This window comes from Centroberyx affinis, unplaced genomic scaffold (assembly GCF_046629955.1).
Source record: "Centroberyx affinis isolate AG114_WGS23_722 - 3 ecotype Tasmania unplaced genomic scaffold, CSIRO-AGI_Caff_v1 ptg001966l_1, whole genome shotgun sequence".
Lineage (NCBI taxonomy): Eukaryota > Metazoa > Chordata > Actinopteri > Beryciformes > Berycidae > Centroberyx > Centroberyx affinis.
In genome coordinates, this window is record NW_027280317.1 from 192,300 (window position 1) to 213,136 (window position 20,837).

Sequence of the window (20,837 nt, forward strand, 5' to 3'; positions counted from 1 at the left end):
ACTTCTGGGTTGACGGCTAAAAACGGTACGTGGGAAGTCAGAAAGTAACAGGAGTAGAGCAGACGCATTGTTGATTTTGTTATTTGCATAGGATTTGTTGATGGTAAGCAATGCATTAAAAAACACCAGCCTTATCCTTTAATGGCAGTCTTTGCTACCTTTCCACTACTACAATTACAGTGGTCATTACGCAGGTTTTATGTAGCTGCACAGTGTAAGCGGCATGGAGGTGGAACTGGGTGAAGTGTCAATCAAATATCAGGATGATCCTCTACTCTGTGGATCAGATGCCAACACACACATGATGGGATGACTGGATGATAATCAGCAGTCAACTCGACGCTCAGTTTGTCTCTGTTGAGCCTCTTCATCTGTTACACTTGATATCTGAACACCTTGTGTGCAGGGGTGTAAAAAATAATCTCCCCTTTCCCAGTGCTGAGGTGTCTCTGTTGTAATTACCTGGCCTGGTGACATCACCCCCAGATATGAATTTCCAAGTGAATCAGGTGACTATGTTTAATGTGTGACTGATCAAATGCTCTTGTGTTCTTATGCATCCGTGCATCCAAGTGTAGAATTTCATCCCGGCAGTCCGGCATTTATGTCGCCTTGTACAGGATGCACAGTAAAAACAAAAAAAAAAGGCTGCTGTATTCAGCATTGCCATGTCAATTGATTACCTTGTTTTCTGACTTGCCATCTTCAATGCTTCTGTAAAATTACAGAAATTACTAAGTTAAAGGTGATCAGGTGTTTGCCATTAGAGCCCATTACACTGTGGAACGGCCTGCCTGAGGAAATGAAGCTGGCAAAGTCAGTGTCTTCTTTTAAATCACTTCTCAAGACACTTTTATAGACTTGCTTTTAAGTAATTGTTTCTCTTGTTTTTAATCTTGTGTTGTTGCCTTTATTGTTTGTTCTGTGTTTTGTTTCTCTCACTCTGTAAAGCACTTTGTAAACAATTTTTTAGAAAAGTGCAATATAAATAAGGTATATTATTATTATTATTATTATTAATAATATTACTAGGCTCATATGGAAGAACCTCCTCCAGCTTATTACACAGTTACTTGGTACACAGTTCTTAGGCGGTAATAAATTCCTCTTAATTTCACACAATCTCAAATTTATGTTTTCCTTCAACAAGTGAGGGTGAGATTTGATAATTGCTCTAGACCTGAACACTTTGCATTCAAAAATGACATCAGGACCTTTTTGATCTGTTTGCACAATGGAGGAATTGTCAAACCGAGCTCCTCTGACCCTCCATTCATGTGCCAAGGATGTGCACTAAAATCACCATTTTCGTTCCTAAAAGGAAATGCACATTGTTTACATGGACTGCCTATTTTTCCATTTTTTCAGACACACAGTAACATCCCAAATAAAGGGGCATGTGACCGAGGAGCCGACAATGGGTGCCATTGACAGGCTGGATAATGATGCGTCTGTGTGGTGAGCACCCGGGATGTGCCACCCAGCTGCCCTCCCAGGTAGGGAGGGACAATGGTACCACAGCCGCCTGTCCATGCAAAACATGTGATGTGAGCGCAGATATAAGAGGCCGCGCATTGACAAAAACAACACCAAGTTTGGACTGACACCTAGCACCCTCCATAACCACACACGGAGCCAAGATGAGATTTGTAGCGCCTGTGTTTCTTTTCCTTGCTGTGGCAGGATTCCACACTGGTAAGGCAAACAAATGACTGTGCTCATGATTTTCAAGGGAATTGGAAATACAAATATAACCTGAGTATACAGACATGTATGACTTTGGAATAATAAGTTGTGTCCTGGTGATGGAGGCTGAGAAGGGAAAATATTTTGGGGGAAATGACAGACAGCAGGACTGTATTTAAATTGGAAATATACAACTTTCAAAGTATTTTTCATGAGTGCCAATGTTCCTACTAAAACGGCTGCGGGGATGTCTTCGGCATCTCTGTATTGAATTTTTACAATGAATTTGACATTTGTTTGCTTGCAAATCCTGGAGGCAAGAACATCAGGTTGTCTATGTTTTAATTAGCTAATCTGTTTCCCCCTGTGTGCTCCTGGACTCAATGCGGACTTGCGTATCATTAGCTATTGTTATTGTCTCAGAGTCTGATTTCTTATATTCATTCATGCAATTTGTAACTTTTATTGTCTGTAATCTGTTACGTGTTGTCTGTAATATGTTAATTGTACTGCTACTTGTCTTGGCCAGGACACTCTTTAATCTCAATGAGGCTTTTTCTGGTTAAATAAAGGTTAAATAAAAAAAATAAAAAATGTCTATGGCTAAATGTATCCAGAGAAAATACCATACAAAACAATTGAAGTTGATTTTTAGTTATCTGTCTATTTGAAGCCTGACTGATGTCCTTGATGTCCTGACTCTCCTAGGTCTCACCGCATCTCTGGAATCTGCAGAGAAAAATGAAACAGTTGTTCAGGAAGGTGAGGGAGGCCATTAATCAGTAATAATAATGATGATTATGATAAGGATGATAATGGTTGCATTCCCGAAAACCCCATGCAATTCAACTCAAATACCTGGTTTCCTTTCCAGGAGCTGAGCTAAGTGAACTGCAGAAAAGAGGTACAGTGCTTTGGTCTAACTGATTGATCGCCAATCAAGAACCAACTGGCTTTCAAACTGAAATTAAGCTTTATGTATTTAGAGTGATAGTATTGTTAATTGTTGCATAATGATACAAATAATCTTAATGAAAATAGTGAAAAATATACAATATATAAAAGAAAATCCAAATTGACTCACTTGTGTGTCTCAAAACCACTTCTGTCCCACAGACACCTTTAGTTGTTTTAGAATACAACGTCATTGATTCTGCTGAAACTAATTTGACTAATCTCACATCACTAGGCCTGTGTTTGTTTGTTTTTCCACTTCCAATATTACACAAACTGTCCATTGTATTGTTTGGCTCTTGTTTTGCATAATTGTAACACTGTCTCCTCAGATCAAATCGAGTTTGAGGCCACTCAGAAGAACGGTGAGTTAAAATACAGCAGTGATGAAAGTCCAGGGCAACGGCCTGAGCCCGAAGTGAAGTGACCTCAAGAGCAAACATGGCCCTCACCCTCTATGTGTTAACTTTGTAAAATTATTTTCTGTTTTATCAATGACACTTTTTCACCGTTTTCCATTAATTTACAGAGGAACAGACTGAGGACACCCGTTACCTAGGTGAGGGAACCCAAATAACATCTTAGTTCACACAAAATTAAGAATGGTTGATCCTGAATGTTAATGATTGATAGGTTCAGTTATTACAGCAATCTTTCAAATCTTTCAAATACAGAGGCTGTTCAAGATGAAACTGGTGAGTTAAATTTAGTCTGATAATAACTGAATTGTAATAATTGAGTACATTTTGATTTTGAGTTAAATAGCAGCATCACCCATTAAAATGTTTTCAACAGAGGAGCAAATCGGAACTGAAGATGACAACATAGGTGTGTATACCTAACTAAAAACATCCTGTTGGCTTGTTAAAACAGACCACGTGATCTTTACATGAGATTCAACATTACATTACTCTGTTAATGTTCCCCTCCAGCAGAGGGAGATGGGATCTCTGCTGTCACGGCCCATGATGGTAAGAGAAAGGTTACTGTTTAATGTTTCAAAACACAGACCTGTAGATGGCAACAAAGCTCTGTCTAGAAAAAGGCCTGTAGTCTGTGCATAAGGCTGTTCAAAAGACCCTGCCAATTAAAATTACACAATCGTGTGATTTATTCTTCCACAGAGTCAGAGTCAGAGTCTGCGTCCACTGAGGACACAGATGGTGAGTCCATTACTCTGCTCTTATCCAGACAGTTTATTCCATGATATTTCAGCTTCTACAGTGCGGCTCATTCTGACTTCTGCCATTCTCATTTCTGACAGGCGTGAGACACAAGCGGGGTGAGTGTGACCGTCTGAAGTGTTGTAACCCTACACTGAAATACAACCACAAGCAGTCTGACAATTATTAGTAAAATACTGTATAAAATAGGCCTACCAAATTGTGAGCTTGGATTCTATCTGACTTTTACTCAAAATTGAGTAATCCACATACTCATGATCTTTGAATGTTACATAACGCTTGTATGGTGTTTTTTTGCTTTGTTTTTTTAAAGAACCTTTTGGAGTGAAATACCTAAAAAAGAAAGAAAGTGCACAACAGTTTATTAAGAGTTTTATGCTCAATATCTCAGAGCCGTGATCCACCCAGATAGAAACTTGTGATGCCAAGGTCATAAAATCTAGGCCTACAAACTGCTTGCTGCACAAACCCAGTATAAATTTTACTGTCTTTCCAGAGCAACATGAAGCAGTGACAGAGAACGTGAGCATTTTTGGTAAGATTGTGTAAAATGGCCACTAATAACTGTATTTATGAATCCTACACTAATCTGGCCTGCCATAACCCCTGTTTTGTTTTTCATTTTCCCACCACAGAGGAAGTCAGCGTGGATGCAACCAAGCAACAAGGTGATAACTTGTAAATGCTATCAGCAGTTGTAATGATTTACCATCAAGAGCCGCACCTAAGGTTGAATAGATCATCTTCAGTTCCAGTAGTATACAAACATAGTTGATGAGCCGAATTCAGTGAATGAGTAACATTTTTAAGGCATACTCACAGTCAAGTGGTTTGTAAACTGTTTTAATGACTCGGTGAATGTTGAACAATTAGTTGCATAAAGCACCGCATTGTGAAAACCATCATTTTGGTCATAGCCAGTCTCTGTATATAGAAGTAAATGTTGCCAAACAGGTTTTACAGGTTGAGTTCAGGGTAAATTGAGGAAAAATGAAAACCTCAAGAGCAAGAAATGAGGCAATCATAGGCAAAGGCAATCTAGCACCATGTGAAAATAAATTCTAGGAGCTCCTGATATTATTTTTCCAGATTCTGTTATGCTCACAGTAAAGAAAATGTTTTTCTGGAGCAATTTCTATTGGAGTCACCGCAGACACAACAAGGTCTGAGTTTACAGCGTGGCCTCAAAAATAAGGCACTATGATTGTTTATTTGAATACGGTCCTCCTTGAATTTGAGCGAATCTAGGACAAAAATCCAGGGCACTCCAAGATGTCTGTCCCCAGGTGCTTATTGTGCTTGATTTATACTGTATCATCTGCTTCATCTTGGGTTATTTTAGGAACCAGGATGCACTGTCCCTGTCCTAAAACATGCTGAAAGGGATAAATTGGTCAAATTCCTCCCAATCCAAGGATGTTGATGCAATGGCCAAGGGTATTTTCACGATCTATGTTCAGAGAAGTCAGATTCCTGAAAAGAAAACCCCACTGTGTATTGGTATAGTAAGGGAAGATCAACATGTGATAGTTGACATAGGGTAATACTCTGCTTTACAGCCGTAAAACCCGAATGTTCTGAACAACAGGCTCATGAGTGAGTCATGTCAGGAGAAGCGGCGAGAGATGTGATTCATACACTGCTGCCTGTGACGAGCCTGGAAAAATACTGAGCTGTGATGTTGCTTGTGATGTAAAGCTGGCGTAAAGGAATCCATTCTCTGTCCCCTGCGTCACAGATGTGGTGGTGTGAGGCGGCGCGGACCCTGCGGCACGCGGAGCCCTCCACTCATCACCCGGTGCCTGAGGCGCGCACCTCGCACTGGGCTTATTGTCAATAAAAGGGAACCGCTCCACCTATCTATACAACCTGTGTGACTTCCTTTTGTGCACGATTAGATATCATACTCACTCGCTTTTGAAAGTGTTGTACAAGATTACAGAGAACTGAGATACTAGCTCCAAGATTAGAAAGGAAAAAAAGTAAACTCTTGAGCTGTATACACAAAGTCAAAGGCATTCGAAATCCATTGAGACTAAAATCCTGAAATTTACAAAGCCAGTCATGACTTGTGAGCCATTTCTTGCCCTGATGAAGATCTTCAGGTCAAGACACGTTGGCTCAGAGCCATGACAATAAAAGGCTTGTTCAATTTCAAGATTTTAGTGTCTTCCTTCCTTGTTGGATTTAGAGAGCCTTGGACTTTGTGTATGCAGCTCAAAAGTTTGCTTTTTTCCTCATTGGAGGCTTTTGATCTTAAAGCTAGTATCTCAGTTTTCTATAGATTTGATTCCTGTTCCCAATGAACACCTATAAACCAAAGGACTTAATTTTTTCTTCATCCACAAGAGCACAAAGTCTTACTTCTGTTGTACAAGATTAATTCAGAACCATTATTCATGATTTTTTTAGTCAGATCTATAGTACGTTTCTATCACAATAAATGGAAATTTTAAGGTATGGAATTGCAAATGCAATACTTGGAGGTTATTTGTGTTGACTGTATATAAACTTAAAATCACAACAAAAGAAGTCAAAAGAGACCAACATTATTTTCCCATTTTTATTGTTTTTTTTTGTTTTTCCCCTCTGCCGGTCTGGTTTAGACAGAGTGTATGCTGATGTGCATTAAAAAAAAGAAAAAAAAAAAAAAAAAGTATTCTCTTTGGTACCTAAGGGAAAAAAACAATTAAGGCAACTACAGCATCTGTAGGTCTACAATGCATTTAGTACTGCAGCCAAATGACCACACACTGGTGGCATGCGATGTATGTCCCCCCTCGTTCAAACAATATCCAGGTCAGCTCCACACCACACCACCCAGCTAAATAATCTCCAGGTTTAGGGTCGTATTCTTCCTCACTCACAACCTCATGAACCAACTATGCAACTCCTAAGGCCGAGGAGAGGGAGATAGCAACCCAATATCTAGGCAGGTGTACATTCCACAGAAAAAAACCATACTGGGAAGTAAGCCGATATAAGTTGAATTGCAAGACAAAAAGGACTATCGAAGGCTTGAGCAGGACTAAAGCATTTAACCATCTAGTTTGATGCGATCAAGTTTTAACAGGAAAATGTAAGGTCTTGTTTGATAAAACATTTTTGCATTAATTAACATTCTACCGTTACATTTGTCAGATTTAAGTAGCCATGTAATTTCTGGCAAAGGTCTACAATCATCAAGGATGTAGAGCCTCAGGAGATTCTGAGGAAGAACTGGATAATGGTGTACTCAACTTCTGACAACGATCCCTCAACTTCACCCACTGGAGCTTTGTCATTTTCTGCCAAGTGTGCCGACTACTTTATATTAGTGGTACAGTGTTTCTCCTGTCTGGAAGTACTCATCCAGTGTGTACAAGTAGTGCTTTTATCATAGTAAATTATTCAAATGATAATTGTTGTGTATAGCATAGACAAAACACTGCTGTTAACTTGATCCACTCATCTGGATGGTAGAAAACCCAAGGGGAAATTATAATAAGTTGAGCAGCCTCTCAGCAATCAGTCGAGTAGCTGCTTGACAACTGTCAGAAACCCTGTTCTGTTAACAGGGAGGGAAACAAAAACAAGTTTTGTACTTTAAGGGGACACAAGGAGACCAGATCCAAACTATGAATTAATTAGTAACAAAGACTCTTATGTTGACATTGGCATTTAAAATGTGAAAAACCACACAAACCTCGTTTTTCACCTAAAAATACTGCTTTTGCTTCTAGGTTATTTTCAGCATGTGTTATGACTGGAGATATACATCTGCAAAAGGCTAATACTGCATTTTAATTGTTCATTTGTCTTTCTAACTTGTAAAATAATATTAACAAAAAAAGAACATGGTTGTATATACACATAATTCCAGAGTAAAAAATGGAAGCAATGAGTTTTTTTTTTTTTTGATTAGCTCTTTACAGAATGATAAGAATTGAAAAAGCAAAAAGTCAGAACAAACAAAGAAATGCAATCTTCCCTTTGGAAGTCATCTGGCCCAAATGGAACAAACACAACCGCCAATTCTAGGTTGAGAATGATGCAGCCAAGAACCGCAGGCCCGTATCACAAGTCCTTTAAACCATTTCTGTTTTTTCTTCCAAAGTAGTTGGCTTGAGGTAAGCGATATATTTTGGCCTCCCAACTAGTCTCTTCTCCTGGTGCGCACTGGAGCTGGTTCTCTCTCCTCCCCTGCATGGGGTGCAACCCGACGCTCACAGGATGAGATAGGTGAAGATCGCCATGATGGCAGCGCTGATCAGGCCAGAGATGGGCACAGTCACAAACCACGCCATGAAGATGTTTCTGAACAGACGCCAGTCTACCGCCTTCCTGGAGCGCAGCCAGCCTACTGCTACCACAGATCCCACCTGGAATTGCACACACACACACACACATTCAGCAGCTGACTACCATTATCTCCCGTAAATTCATGAGTCTTCACAAATTACCAACACATTTACTGAACTCCACTGGGAACCTCAAAGTTTTATTGAGGAGAAAGTTGCCCCACATTAAGACCGACTGCCAGATTTGGATCCTGTTTACTGTAGCCTCCCACACATTAAATAGTCCCCTTCTCCATGTCTCAGAGTCTGGGTCCCAGACCACAGTATTTGACCAGCTTACCTTGCAGTGGGTGGTGGAGACAGGCAGGCCAATGTTAGAGGCAACCACGACAGTCAGGGCTGAGGCCAGTTCAATGCTGAAACCACTGCAGGGAAAAAAAAAACATAAGACTCATGTCTCTCAGGTGGATCTGTCTGAGCATGTGTGCTAATTTAAAAGACTAGTAACGTCTGAAGAGGATGTGGTTTTCTGACTAAGGAGAAACGAGTTCTGCATGGTCTGTAGTGTCTGTACCTGGAGGGGGTGATGGGTGTAAGGTCTCTGCCCATAGTCTGGATCACTCTGCGACCCCACACCCAGAGCCCGGCGCAGATACCCACTCCTCCGTACAGCAGCAGCCAAATGGGTGTTGGTTCATTTGAAGTCACACTGTTAGTTTTGTACACCAGCCACAGAGCTACCAAGGGTCCAATGGCATTACTGCAAATGAAAGAATGAGGTTATTTCAAAAGTTAAACAAATTACCAAGAGCATACCAAAGAACCCTCATTTATGCGACATCCTATCAGTTTGATCATGAGGCGTCTGCCTACCTGACGTCATTGCCTCCATGGGCAAAGGATCCAAAGCAGGCGGTAAGAATTTGGAGGAACTGGAAGAGAGTCGAAACTTCAGGCTTGTCTGCCTCAAGCCCATCATCATCCAGAGAGCTTTGGCTGCTTCCTGCGTCCTCCTTCGCCATCTCCAGGGTCACGTCCGCCTCCCCCAGGCCCTCGGGAGCCATGTGCTCCGCCACAGCGTTGCAGTAGCTGGTGTAGCTGTCCATACGCACACGCTTCCTGTCCTGACCGCCTGACCCCGGGCCTTTGTCGCCATCCTCGCTGGAACGGAACTCCCCTTCCCTGTGCTTGAAGTCTCCGTGCATGCCGATGATGGCCATGGTGTAGGATGTGTAGCTATTGTTGCGGCGGATAGGTCGGTCGCCGCCCTCGCCCATGCAGTCACCAACCTTGGCAAGGTGGAGCTTGTGCAGTAGGTCCTTGTAGAGGCCGGAGTCCTTGTGGACTGTGTGATACTGGCTGTAACCGTTACTTGGGATGTGAGCGGGCCTGTTGTTGAACTGAACCTGGTTGTTGAACTGGACTTGGTTGGGAGCATTTGCGGAGCCACTGCCGTTCTGGATTTGCTGGTTGTTGACCTGGACCTGATTGTTGGACTGAACCTGTTTGGGGACTGCACAAAGAAAAAAGGGCTTATTGCCATGGAGTAAAAAGCATTAAGGAAGACCTAAAAATCATGCATGGAACATTATGTTCCCATCCCACACATAATAAAAAAAAATAAAAAATAAAATAAAAAAAATCATTGCCTCTCACCACACTTACCACCATTAGCACTGCTGTAGTCTGTCTCATCAGAATCTCCAATGTCAAAGGCCACTCTGCGTTCTTTGTTGTCGGCATCGTCAGAATCTCCGATGTCAAAGGCCACCCTGCGCTCCTCAGCAGCAGGCTGGGGCTGAGCAGAGGGGGTCTGATTGGCAGCTGGGGTGGTGGGTGTAGTGCCCTCCTTGGGAGTCTGCTTCAGGATTGGACAGTGGGCCTCTCTCAACTCCCTCTTCTCCATCAGGGGGCTCTCAGAGGGGCTGGAAGACTTGATATCTCCTAGTGGAGGAGGGGTGGAGTGAGAGACGGCTTGGGTCGTGTCCAAACATGTACGCAGTACAGTAGAGGAACATGAGCGCAGCACATGTGTTTCCTTTTAACCTTAGTTCTAGGGAGTTACAAGAATTGCATAACCAGAGAGAAAAAAAAAAAACTTTTGTCCTACTAAATTGATCCCCTCTGTTCACAGGATCAGATAAATGGATTAGGACCTTAAAAAGACCATATTTACACTACCACTAACAGCTTCACTTATGAAAGATGATAAGACTCAGCAGGGCCTGTGCCTCACGTGACATTTGTTTTTTAAAGTGAATCAGATACTCAATGCCAATATTTTCTATGTGATAATCCCAGGAACATTTTGGTCAGTTAGCCTCATTGCATCATTGGAACCGGTCAAGACTGGAGTCGAAGCAGTTATTTCTGACTGGAGCCACGGCCTCAGCCTTCACCCTACGTATGCAGTGCAAATTCCATGTCAACACCTTAAGTCAACCTAGGGCTATTTAAGTTAAAGAGGTAAAGACCAATTAGTGGATCACTATGACCCAATTAGGCTGCTTCCGTCTACTGGATGGGGGTGGGTCTAGACAGATCATGCTTGGCCAGATAAACCTGCAGACACCACCAGTTGGTAAAGGCAAACGTCATCATTCCTACAGCCAGGCAGACTCAGATCTGTATTTGTGATGATAATAAACAACTTTCTAAACTTAGCTACAAATAGAGAACCAAAAGACCAATTTGTGAAGTCATCAAGATTCACATTCTGGTACGGTTCCATTGAAAATTAATGGGAAACTGGGTATTGTCAGATTAAGCTTTATATATTAGATGCTGTGTAGAGTGTTATATCTTTGCAAAATCAAAGGGGGCAAGACAAAATTGTTTCTAGCTATGGGAGAGACCACTGAATGTAACTCTATAATAACGGTTGCAGCCAGGAACTGGGATACATCCATGAAGGTTGATATTGAGTGGTATTCCCCTTTAACACCAAGCCACACTCTCAATGTGTAAATGCAGATGGGTCTTTGGGACTTTACTTTAATCTAGGATTATAGCACAAAAAAAACCTGGTGACAATATTTTCAAAGAGATATAATGATGTTTCATTAGAGAAACTCCATTATGACAAAATATCCCTGAGCTCCATTTGTTGGATTAGATTAAGCCCATAGCATGAATAGTTTGAGGCTACATGTGCAACGCTAAATCCCTCACTTGTTCAGTGGTTTCAGTAAGGAAACAACCATTTCAGTGGCCAGCAGAACCTGTTGACAGCATTTTGAGTCATAAGGTCACCTAAATCGAAACCTTGAAATGTGACTTACGTTCAATCTTCTTCTTGAGGCGTGGGCAGACAATGAACCAGACCACGATAGCGGTCAGCACAGAGCAGGCCAGAGAGATGAGCAGAATGCCCCACCAAGGGATTTTGTCAAATCCCAGCACTGAAGGAGGCCCGGGTGCCACAGACAGAGAAACAGACACACACACAAAGGGGAAACAGAGAAAGAGAAAGGCAGTTTTAAAAAACAAGGCAGCAGGCGCTACCTTCCTCAGAGGACAATACAGACAATTACACATTAAATACATACTGAAATTACAACTCACTATTCTTATAAAACTATAGTACAGTGTATGGCAACATAATATTCATGAGTGTCAAAATTAGATAAATTAGATAGCAGTGTCAGAATGAACTTGGTATTCTCATCTACAACATAAATAACACCGATGGAGGAAACTGACTACAGGGGGCAACATAATGTCATCTTCAATGACGTCTGGCCATATGTGCCGTCCCCTGGCACTGGTTGTCAACACAAGAAGCAAAACTGCAGTGCCTCATTGTGCCATGTCCTGGTTAAATATGGCGAGCATGTGTACCTCCTAGATGTGAACAGTTATGCAACACGTAAAGGTGAAAGATTTCACAGTGACCCCTAAGTGCCCAGATAACAACTGCACATGGACAATAAGCTCCTTAAAAAGGCTTCTTCACTTGGGAAAAAAAAACAGAAAAAGAAAGGGGGGAGTTATTCACTGAAGCAGTTTACTGTAGCATAAAGGACAAACTCTTGCCAAGACTGCAGTAAAGTCTGTGCATGAGGGCTAGATGTAAACGCAGTGCAGGGCATGCAGAGAGCGGCTTAATACAAATTTCCCTAAGGAAGCAGCCACCATCATCATACAGAGACGATGCAGTGTGGTTAGAAAGGGATGAAAAACAAGAGCTGTTGAAAATTCCAGCAGTGTCTCTGGTGAGGTGACCTTGACCACACATAATTAAAAAAAAAACCCACCAAGTTGGGACTGTTTGGGATGTGAAAGATAAACAAAAGGAAATGGGGGCCAAGGCTCAGAGATAAGTGTCTCGGTCGCCGTGTTCAGTTGAGGGCAGAGTCCACAGCGTACTCTCTCCACTGACTCATTCTCACATGCTGCGGCAGGAGACTGCAGGGCACGGCAGCACCTAAGTGATGTGTATTTAGTTACGCAATGCAAACTCATTCCCTCCAGGAGGGGAGACGCATGCAAGGTGAGAAAACCATTAGGGGGCACGTAGAAGTCCCCCCTACCCCGCAACAGCTGAGCCTCCTGTCTTTCACTAGAATGTTTCAAATGGGGTGGGACATCCAAAAACAGGTGTTGGGTGAAGACAAAAATAAGCAAGGGGTGAAGCCAAAAATAAGCAAGGGGAAAGAAAGGGGTCTGCATGGCCGATAGGATTTGTGTGGATACACATTATGTCATAATGACTCTTTTGTGGGTCAGGTCTTAAAAAAAAAAAGAGGGTAAAAAGAAAAATAGCACTGGTCTAGCTGTCTGATAAACACTCCTACACAAAAGCGGTGAGTCTATACCACAGCCATGCAGTGGGATGAATGGGACTGCACAGGAAGTGGAATTTAACCACGGTGCGTTCCAAACCCCTCCCTGTAACCTCTGCATCCCATGGCCTACATTACACAATAACATGGTTTGTTGTTTTTTTCCACTACTATAAGTGCAGCTCTGCACCAAACCCTAATTATAGTGACAGTTAAAATGAAAAAAGTTTATGACTCACTTGGCAAGGAACGTTTGTCTAATTGTCCTCACTTTTTGTCCAAGGTTTTGTGTAAAACTTACCAGGAGTATATGGATTAAGTAACAGCTGAATAAGAGCCAATCCTGAAGAACCTCCTCAAGCCGGACATTTAGTCTCAACAATAAGTATCTATCCTTGATACCTCAACTGACAACAGGAGCCTTTGAGGACGCTTATCATTTTGTTTCAGAATCGTGGCTCCGGTGAAAATAAGTCATTCATCTCTACTGTGGTGTGATTAGCTGTTTTTATGTTGCCGATTGTTTAGTGTTCCCAAAGCAACCAATGCCACCGGGTGTTTGTTTTTCAAAGGGGAACCCAAGCAGAAAATTTGCATTCCAGCTAAACCGTATTGAAGTTCATCAATGGAGGGTGGTGGTGGTGGTGGTGGTGGGGTCAAAATGTATTATCACTACAATACTCCGCACTTTGTAACGTTAAGCAAGAAGAAAAACAAAGTACTATACAGATAAAGTTTCAATACTCTGGGCAATGGTAAATCTATTTGGAGCTACATACAAAGCAGGCGCTGTGTCCACCAAATTGCTCATGCAGTTATTAAATATTAACATGACCCTATTATTAAGATGACCCACTAAATTACCACATTTATAAGTTGCCCCACTAAATGACCCTTGTTTAAAGGAAAATTCGCTCAAACAGAATTGGCAGGTTGGTGAAAGTTTGTGATGTGTAAAAAACAAACGTGCTTCATCCAAAGCTAGACACAAGAGAGTAACGGAGCAGGAAGCCAATTCTGTAAAGAGACAGATTCAGGGCGTAGGAACACTTTCTGGTTCTTAACCATTACTCCTGAAACAGATAACTGTCCTCTGGACTTCAAGGCTCAGCGCCTGCTAAGTCAGTCTGACATTCACTGCCAACTCAGAAGTTGGTGGAACAATCCAAGAGGCTAGGAATTATATGTAAAATCTGTTTTTGGGTGGATCTTCACTTTACAATGACTGGACGGCAGCAGAGTGATTTACAAGGTGTTGAGAGCCCAACTCCCATCAAGCCTCATCTGTAAACGATCCACTTTTGACCTCCAAATTCTTTGGCCCAAGTTGCATTCATTTTTTTCACATGTTGACTTGAGGTCTCTGGCTCTGCCATATATATATTGAGTATAGGAATGTGCTGTGGGATGCTTGGTGTCCTTTCACACTGCTACAATAGGAGTTAGATCAGGGGAACGTGGAGTTCTATCGCAGGAAACCAAACATGCTGTACCCATGCAGATAATACAGCTGCATAAGCATGTATCAGCAGTGACTTCTTGCTGCTGCTCAACTCTGAACCAAGGTACTTTACTATCCAAAACTAGGCCTACAACAAACATGGGATATCTGACGTCAAAAAATATTTTTTACAATGTTATCAATCCATGGCTACTGACTGATTACAAAACTGTTGTTATGGCGTTGGGAAACTGACATGGCAAAGAACGGGGTTATCCCCGTGCAAAACTGGCTCAGCTATAGTCTCGGGGTCCAACAATGAGCCTGTATTTGATGACAAATAGTCATATATACATGTGGATTCCATGTTGTCCATGTGGTCATAAACTCCCTGATGTAATTCTCATTCATTACTTAAATCTAGTTCCATTCACAGAGGGTAGAATGGGTTTGTTAGGGTGTCTGGAATGTAATGTTCCATCGATTTTACGTGAGGCACCGAAGTACAGGTCCTCGTGTACAGTGTGTTAAGGTGTGAAGCATTTCACACAACTGTTCAGAATGTGACTAAGCAGGCCTATGGGCCATGCTGGTAGTGTGAGGTATCTCCTTTCTGTGAGTGTACTGACGTGCAAGCACACATACACATCAGTGCACGATATCTGGTCATATTCTGGCCTGTAGCCGCCATTTAATGGCCCAGGCCAGCTAACGTCTTGAACTGTTAGGCCCTGTAGAGAGAAGAAAACAAAAGGAGCAAAAGTTGCTCATTTAATAGAGTTTCTTGAAGAGGAAAGGCCAAAAACAGAACATTCAGAGCACTATTAAACAAATGCACAGCAGCAATACATCTAAGGGCAGTGGTCAATTGTGGTCATTTCAAACACCCTCTTTACTTCTGTTTTCCTCTTCCATGTCTGAAGGGCACAGACACTGACGTCAAGAATTAAGTGAAATCTTATTTCCATCTCCCTGTTGTGCTCCGCTCTAAAATTTCATTCCAGTCATGACCCACATAGAACCACGGGCAAGAGAGCCCCAAAAAACAACATGTTAAAATAAACAAGCCTTCTGTGAAAACAGTAAACACAGTCTGGTTCGGTCTGGAATAAGTGTGGGCATCCGGCTGTCTGAGGGAGCAGTTTATTTTAAGCTGTGGCTGTGGGCAGGCATGCAGAGCAAAAGGAATGGAACAATGATACTCACTCGGAGCTCCAGTGAACATGATGGAGAACAGGTTGATCCCCATGGTGATGGCATAGAAGACAGGCAGGGCCTTCAGTCCATTAGGCACAGGGTCTTTCTACAGGGACAAAACACAAGGCAAGGTCAGAAATACGACTTCCACTATATGAAAAACTGCCCCATTTCACTGTCTGGTTACTGTGGGCGTGATAGTGATTTGAACCAGGACGACGAGGATGAGGAACTAGTTGAGAGAACAGTAACTTCATTCTTTGTACAAACATTTCCTCAATTTGAGCATGGGCTGCTACAGTGCTGAAACAGATCGCCCAAACATTTCTCACCGGAAGTTTCTCACTAACACACACACTCACACCCACTCCCTCACACCCTCCTGAAGGAAATTCTAGAATTTGACAACAGCCAGCTTACCTTGTGTAAGATGAACATGCGCACAAAGTAGAAAACAATGCCTGACATTATACCAGACAGAAGTGGGCTCAGGAACCAGGATCCAACTGCACAGAAAAGAAAGATGGGCGTTACATCATTTTTAACACACACAAAACTTATTCCATTTTAGTGGAATTAAAGTAATAGGCCTATCTTTCTGATTAAGATTTACACTTGACGTGAAAAATTGCATACAAAAACTGTAAATTATTAGTGCATTATAGATTTCATCTACAGAGGGCTATTGCAATGATCCATTGGGCAACAACACATGTTGGCGTTCAAATATCTTCAATGTATTATTTCATTACAATTAGCATTTCAAACATATGAGACCAGAGAGTTGACCATTTTCATAGAACTGCTGAGAAACCCCTTCTTTAGAAAGTATTCCCGATCGTTCATTTAATTTTGTGTGTTTAATTATGGGTGTCAGGGTAGAAGTCCCATTTAAGGAATTTATACAAGAAAAAATAAATAAATACATTATAGTATGTGTCTGAGGCTATGATGCCAACTCTCAATTATATTAACTTGTAAATGTCTCCTTGGAAAAGAAGACATTACCTTGTTAATACTGCTAACTTTACCATTAGTGGACAGGTGGATCATTTTGCACAATTTTATTCCATTTCTGAATTAATCAGGGTTCCCATTGTGGCCCTGATGTAAAATTCCATGACTTTCCATAACTAAGTCATTTTATTCCTTGCTGGTCTGCTTATGTTGTTTTTCCAAAGGGGTCAAGCCATGGTTTACACTATGTTTGGGCTTGCTGTAGAACAAATTAAAGCTGAAAACCACCATCTAATGTAATAAATGTGTGAAATAAGTTGCAAAATTAATTCCGGTATATTCCTGTAAAGTGACCTATTTGTAAAATTGCCTGATATTCCCCGACTTGCCTGGAGAACCAGACTCGAACAGCGGGAACCCGGATGAATGTAAAACATATTCTAAGTTTTCTTTCAAGATGTTATGGATTTTGCCATCATTCATGCATTTCAAACACCGTTACCCTGGATACTGAAGGGCCTTGACACAGACAAAACACTGGCCAATGTATTACGATAATACTACATTACTGGGAACACCCTGAGATCATAATAATATGGTCTGTGATGCAGAATGTAAATAATAGCTCTAAGCAATTCGGCCAAACACTGAGGACCTTTCTAGGTCAGCCGAATTCAAAGAGTTACTGACTCACCAATTCGGAGGAGTTCAAGCCACTTGACCCCTTCCTGGCCTCTGGCAACCAGGGAGAAGCCAATAGTAGCACCAACAATACAGTGGGTTCCAGAGATGGGTAGCTTAAGAAAGGAGGCGGCCAGCTGCCACACAGCAGAACCTAATGAGAATTAACAAATGAATCGCATTAAATTCAGCATGTGCTCACCTTGCCCAAACACCGTTAAGACAACCTGTAGAATCAGGAAATAGTCAAGCATTTATACATTAAAGGGCTCTTGACATTGTTATGGTTTAATACATGATAGCTAAGGTATAACACAAGATGATACACAGCATTACAGTTATAACGCGCAGATCAGAATGCATCAGTTTTTCTCCAGACAAATAAGTCTATTGTAGGGAGGAAGGAGATAAACTGATGTTACCCTGTAAAAAACTGTTTAAAGCTAAATAGCAGAATAATAGAATCATGTCATTAAGTGAAAGTTCATGTCATGTTCAAATGTTACATGCGTGTTAAAAGCTGATGTCCCAAGTCTTGGTTTGACAGCTACGGCTCTTGCATGGGGCATTAAAGCTTGGGGCAATCAAGAAATGTGTTATTTAGGTTATCGTTCCTTCAAATAAGCTGCAGATACTCACCAAACATGGCACTGACGGACCCAGCCATCAACACGTGCTCAGAGCCGTTGTACATGTTCACGTCAATAATGCCCTTGCGGATGGTTTCGCTCACTTTGGCCCCAAGGAGCACGGAGCCCACAGTCTCAAACACTGTGGCCAGGATGCAGGCCTGTCGCAATGTGACCACTCCAGAGCCGACAGCTGTGCCAAATGAGTTGGCAACATCATTGGCACCGACAGAAAAGGCTAGGATGAAGGCGATGATGAAGCCAACAATCAGCAGCCACATATACTCTACCAGGGGGCCCTGGGTCACTGTGACTACTGTGGTCGCCAGTATTATTGCAGCGGTAGTTGTTGAAACCATTTTGTCTGTGTGATTGTAGGCTAAATAGGATGACTTACTTCACAATCTTAAAAGGGAATGAATGCCTTTCAAAATAGATACTCACTATTTAACAGCAGCTAATCAAATAAGAGGTACAAAGTTAATAAATAACGGACTTTCTTCAGGCCTAACCGTCCAAAAGGATTTCTGACAATAAGCAGTGCAAATTTGGTAATAAGTTTGTCTGGGATTGACCAGAAATAAATTAAGGTAAAGAGAGGTATAGTGTGGGCGTATTGCTATCCTATTATTGTACTAGTTCTGTTGCTGACCCTTTGGTTCTGAGCTATCAAGCAGACTAAACAGACAGCCATTGTGGAACTGCAACTGCAGGTGAATAGAGGTACATCCTGAAAAAGACAAAAAAAAAGAAAACAGAAGTAGTTACCATAATGGCCCTTTCTAATCAGTCCACCTTCAGAGCAAAACGCATTCAATAAAGAAACTGCCACAATACAAGGCAAACACACCAAGACCAGGGGTGAACACACACTGAAATCCTTACATAGATCTGTTTTAAGTGTTAATAACGTTATACACTGCAGGCAGCGTGGAAAAATCTCGCATAGTAAATGCTCGGGTTGAATGAGGACCTCTAGCTGCCTTTCCTGAAAACTCTACGGGAGGCCATTTTCGGGAAATGTCGCAGGAAGGAATCGGCGGTACTACACTAACGTCATCCAATATAACCTAGACAGCCCAAATACTTTATACCTTTGTACTTAACTGCGCGTCATTATCACTTGGCCAGCGTTAGTGATTAGAAGTCATTACGGGCTAAGAAGCAAGGCATCTGTAGGACCATTAACACAATTCATTTCTCTACGTGTGCACGTGTCGTCACCCATTCATAGCCGTCTGTCCAGCCCTAAACATGAGTGCAGCGCGTGCAGCTTCACGCCGTTGCGAAACAGAAGCAACTTGCCTTTGGCTTTGTGAGAGGAGCCACACTAACTTAACGGTAGCGCTTTAATTGCCGTTATAACGATTATAGTCGTGGTACTGGTGTAGTTATAGTAATTCTTATGTAATGCTTTACGTAGAGTAATTTATCGTAAAAGGCGACGCAACCGGATGTGACCCAATGAAGAAAACTACCCATTACGATAACACTGGGGAGTATCCGCGTTGTGTGTTTAGTAAAATGTATGTGAACTGCCGGCTGAGATGTTCGCCAAGGCTGAGAGCCGGACAGATGGCCAGCAAGGTCGGCCTGCTCCCCGATGGGCACTTCTTATGAAGGTTGTTGGTTCCAGACAACAGACAGAGAGCTAATGTTAGCATCAACCATTACACTGAGCGGGGTTATTGAATAAACGACAGTGTATTTCACAGTAGATCGAGCAAATGAGATGTTTTACCTAAGATACATCTACGACATGGCACCGTTATAACTAGAAGGTCATTCAAGCCGTCTGTGTTGGTTGCGAGGCGTAGTGATTTACGTTACCCAAGCTAACGTTAGCTTAACGCTGCTGTAAGCCAATAAATATTGACGTTAATGAAAGTCGGTGTTTTCAGTGAATATACCATAGTTAGATCCATATGCTGACAAAAAAACATGTTTTAAACTTACCACACGTCGCAGTTGTCAATCCGGTGAATAATACTGCTTACTAGCAAGTGAGCTAATTAGCCCGCGCACAAAACGTACGATAGCGCGCGCGGGATGAGGAAATTAAATCGCTAATAAAATATCAAAAATGAAACTGTAATAAACAACGCGTAACTAACACGTTACTCTCAAAATCCTCTTTACGATTATCTGGTTCGATGTTGAAGCAATCCCTTTTCAAATCCAGAAATATCTCAGTTTGAATGAGTCACGAACCCCACTGCCGCGTGTGTGTAGAATTTGCCGGTGGAAGGAGCAGGCGTTTCTTTTTTTATTGGATACACCCTGCTGCAAGCACCGCCCACATGAGCATGGGACACGGCGCTCAGGGTGCGTTCAGGATCCCACTTCCGACTGGAATAGTTTTGTATTATGTCACATTTATATATCCTTTCAGCAGTGGTGCCACATAAGAAGAGCTGAAAAAGAAAAGCTGGAGTCAAAAATAAAGTAAAAATGTAGACCTATTTCCCCCTGAAATACCAAAATAAGCCTTGCAGTGTCAATTAACCCCTTTATGTTATTACAATATCCATATTATAGCATCTGTAACAAATGCTGAGACCAAAATGCGGACAGATATGGAACCCAAACCAAAATTACCCCCAGGCAGTAACCTCTGCTACCAAGACCTAGGGAAACACTGCCATATCAAAACAGGGCAGAAAAACAGGCAGCAGTGATCACAGATGACTTGTCGCTCATTCAAAACAACATTCAGACTTTAACAAAGGTAATTTTCTTTGGTCACTGTTCTTTTATTTGGGGAATCAAACTGCAGTGGCAGACCCAGGCATGTAATTGGTGTTTTAGTTAATTAATTAGCCAAAACTTGTTGTGTTTGCATGGCAACAACGAGCGTAACAAACTGTGAAAGTCTACACATACAACAATACTTATTTACATAGAATAATGTAATAATAATCATATAAAATGCCCTTCAAACGTCACATCTTGGTAACTGGGAGATCATGAAAAAAATCCTAATTTCCTATTCATATTCACCAATTCTGGGGTCATTCATGATCATCCGTAATTACCAGCAGTAC

General features: G+C 41.8%; 2 protein-coding genes across 4 annotated transcripts; one reads left to right on the forward strand and one right to left on the reverse strand.

Annotated features, from left to right (window-relative positions):
- Positions 1-1,556: 1,556 nt before the first annotated feature.
- On the forward strand, positions 1,557-6,258 carry LOC139653757 (uncharacterized). 2 transcript variants are annotated; one of them, XM_071530718.1, is made up of 13 exons: positions 1,557-1,695; positions 2,395-2,448; positions 2,561-2,590; positions 2,973-3,005; positions 3,170-3,199; positions 3,315-3,335; positions 3,436-3,468; positions 3,573-3,611; positions 3,765-3,803; positions 3,905-3,922; positions 4,321-4,359; positions 4,460-4,492; positions 5,563-6,258. In XM_071530718.1, exons 1-13 carry the CDS (start codon positions 1,641-1,643, stop codon positions 5,574-5,576), a joined length of 438 nt encoding a protein of 145 aa, XP_071386819.1. In that variant the 5' UTR covers positions 1,557-1,640; the 3' UTR covers positions 5,577-6,258. The 2 variants fall into 2 exon arrangements, with proteins under 2 accessions (XP_071386819.1, XP_071386820.1); XM_071530719.1 differs by having other exon boundaries at positions 3,576-3,611.
- A 118-nt stretch (positions 6,259-6,376) lies between these two features.
- On the reverse strand, positions 6,377-20,022 carry slc20a1b (solute carrier family 20 member 1b). 2 transcript variants are annotated; one of them, XM_071530717.1, is made up of 11 exons: positions 19,750-20,022; positions 17,804-18,523; positions 17,178-17,318; positions 15,947-16,032; positions 15,536-15,632; positions 11,386-11,505; positions 9,773-10,048; positions 8,978-9,617; positions 8,679-8,864; positions 8,445-8,529; positions 6,377-8,185 (listed from the first exon to the last, which is right to left on the reverse strand). In XM_071530717.1, exons 2-11 carry the CDS (start codon positions 18,150-18,152, stop codon positions 8,030-8,032), a joined length of 2,136 nt encoding a protein of 711 aa, XP_071386818.1. In that variant the 5' UTR covers positions 18,153-18,523; positions 19,750-20,022; the 3' UTR covers positions 6,377-8,029. The 2 variants fall into 2 exon arrangements, with proteins under 2 accessions (XP_071386818.1, XP_071386817.1); XM_071530716.1 differs by having other exon boundaries at positions 9,770-10,048.
- Between the last annotated feature and the right edge of the window lie 815 nt (positions 20,023-20,837).

What these genes read in the sequence shown, in the direction of transcription:
- LOC139653757 (XM_071530718.1), top strand. Translation starts at nt 1,641, where the DNA reads ATGAGATTTGTAGCGCCTGTGTTTCTTTTCCTTGCTGTGGCAGGATTC. An exon ending in GGCTGTTCAAGATGAAACTG is followed by an intron (nt 3,336 to 3,435) that starts GTGAGTTAAATT and finishes TGTTTTCAACAG; the next exon opens with AGGAGCAAATCGGAACTGAA. An exon ending in TGCTGTCACGGCCCATGATG is followed by an intron (nt 3,612 to 3,764) that starts GTAAGAGAAAGG and finishes ATTCTTCCACAG; the next exon opens with AGTCAGAGTCAGAGTCTGCG.
- slc20a1b (XM_071530716.1), bottom strand. Translation starts at nt 18,152, where the DNA reads ATGGTTTCAACAACTACCGCTGCAATAATACTGGCGACCACAGTAGTC. An exon ending in ACACCCATCACCCCCTCCAG is followed by an intron (nt 8,530 to 8,678) that starts GTACAGACACTA and finishes TTTTCCCTGCAG; the next exon opens with TGGTTTCAGCATTGAACTGG. An exon ending in TCTCCACCACCCACTGCAAG is followed by an intron (nt 8,186 to 8,444) that starts GTAAGCTGGTCA and finishes GTGCAATTCCAG; the next exon opens with GTGGGATCTGTGGTAGCAGT.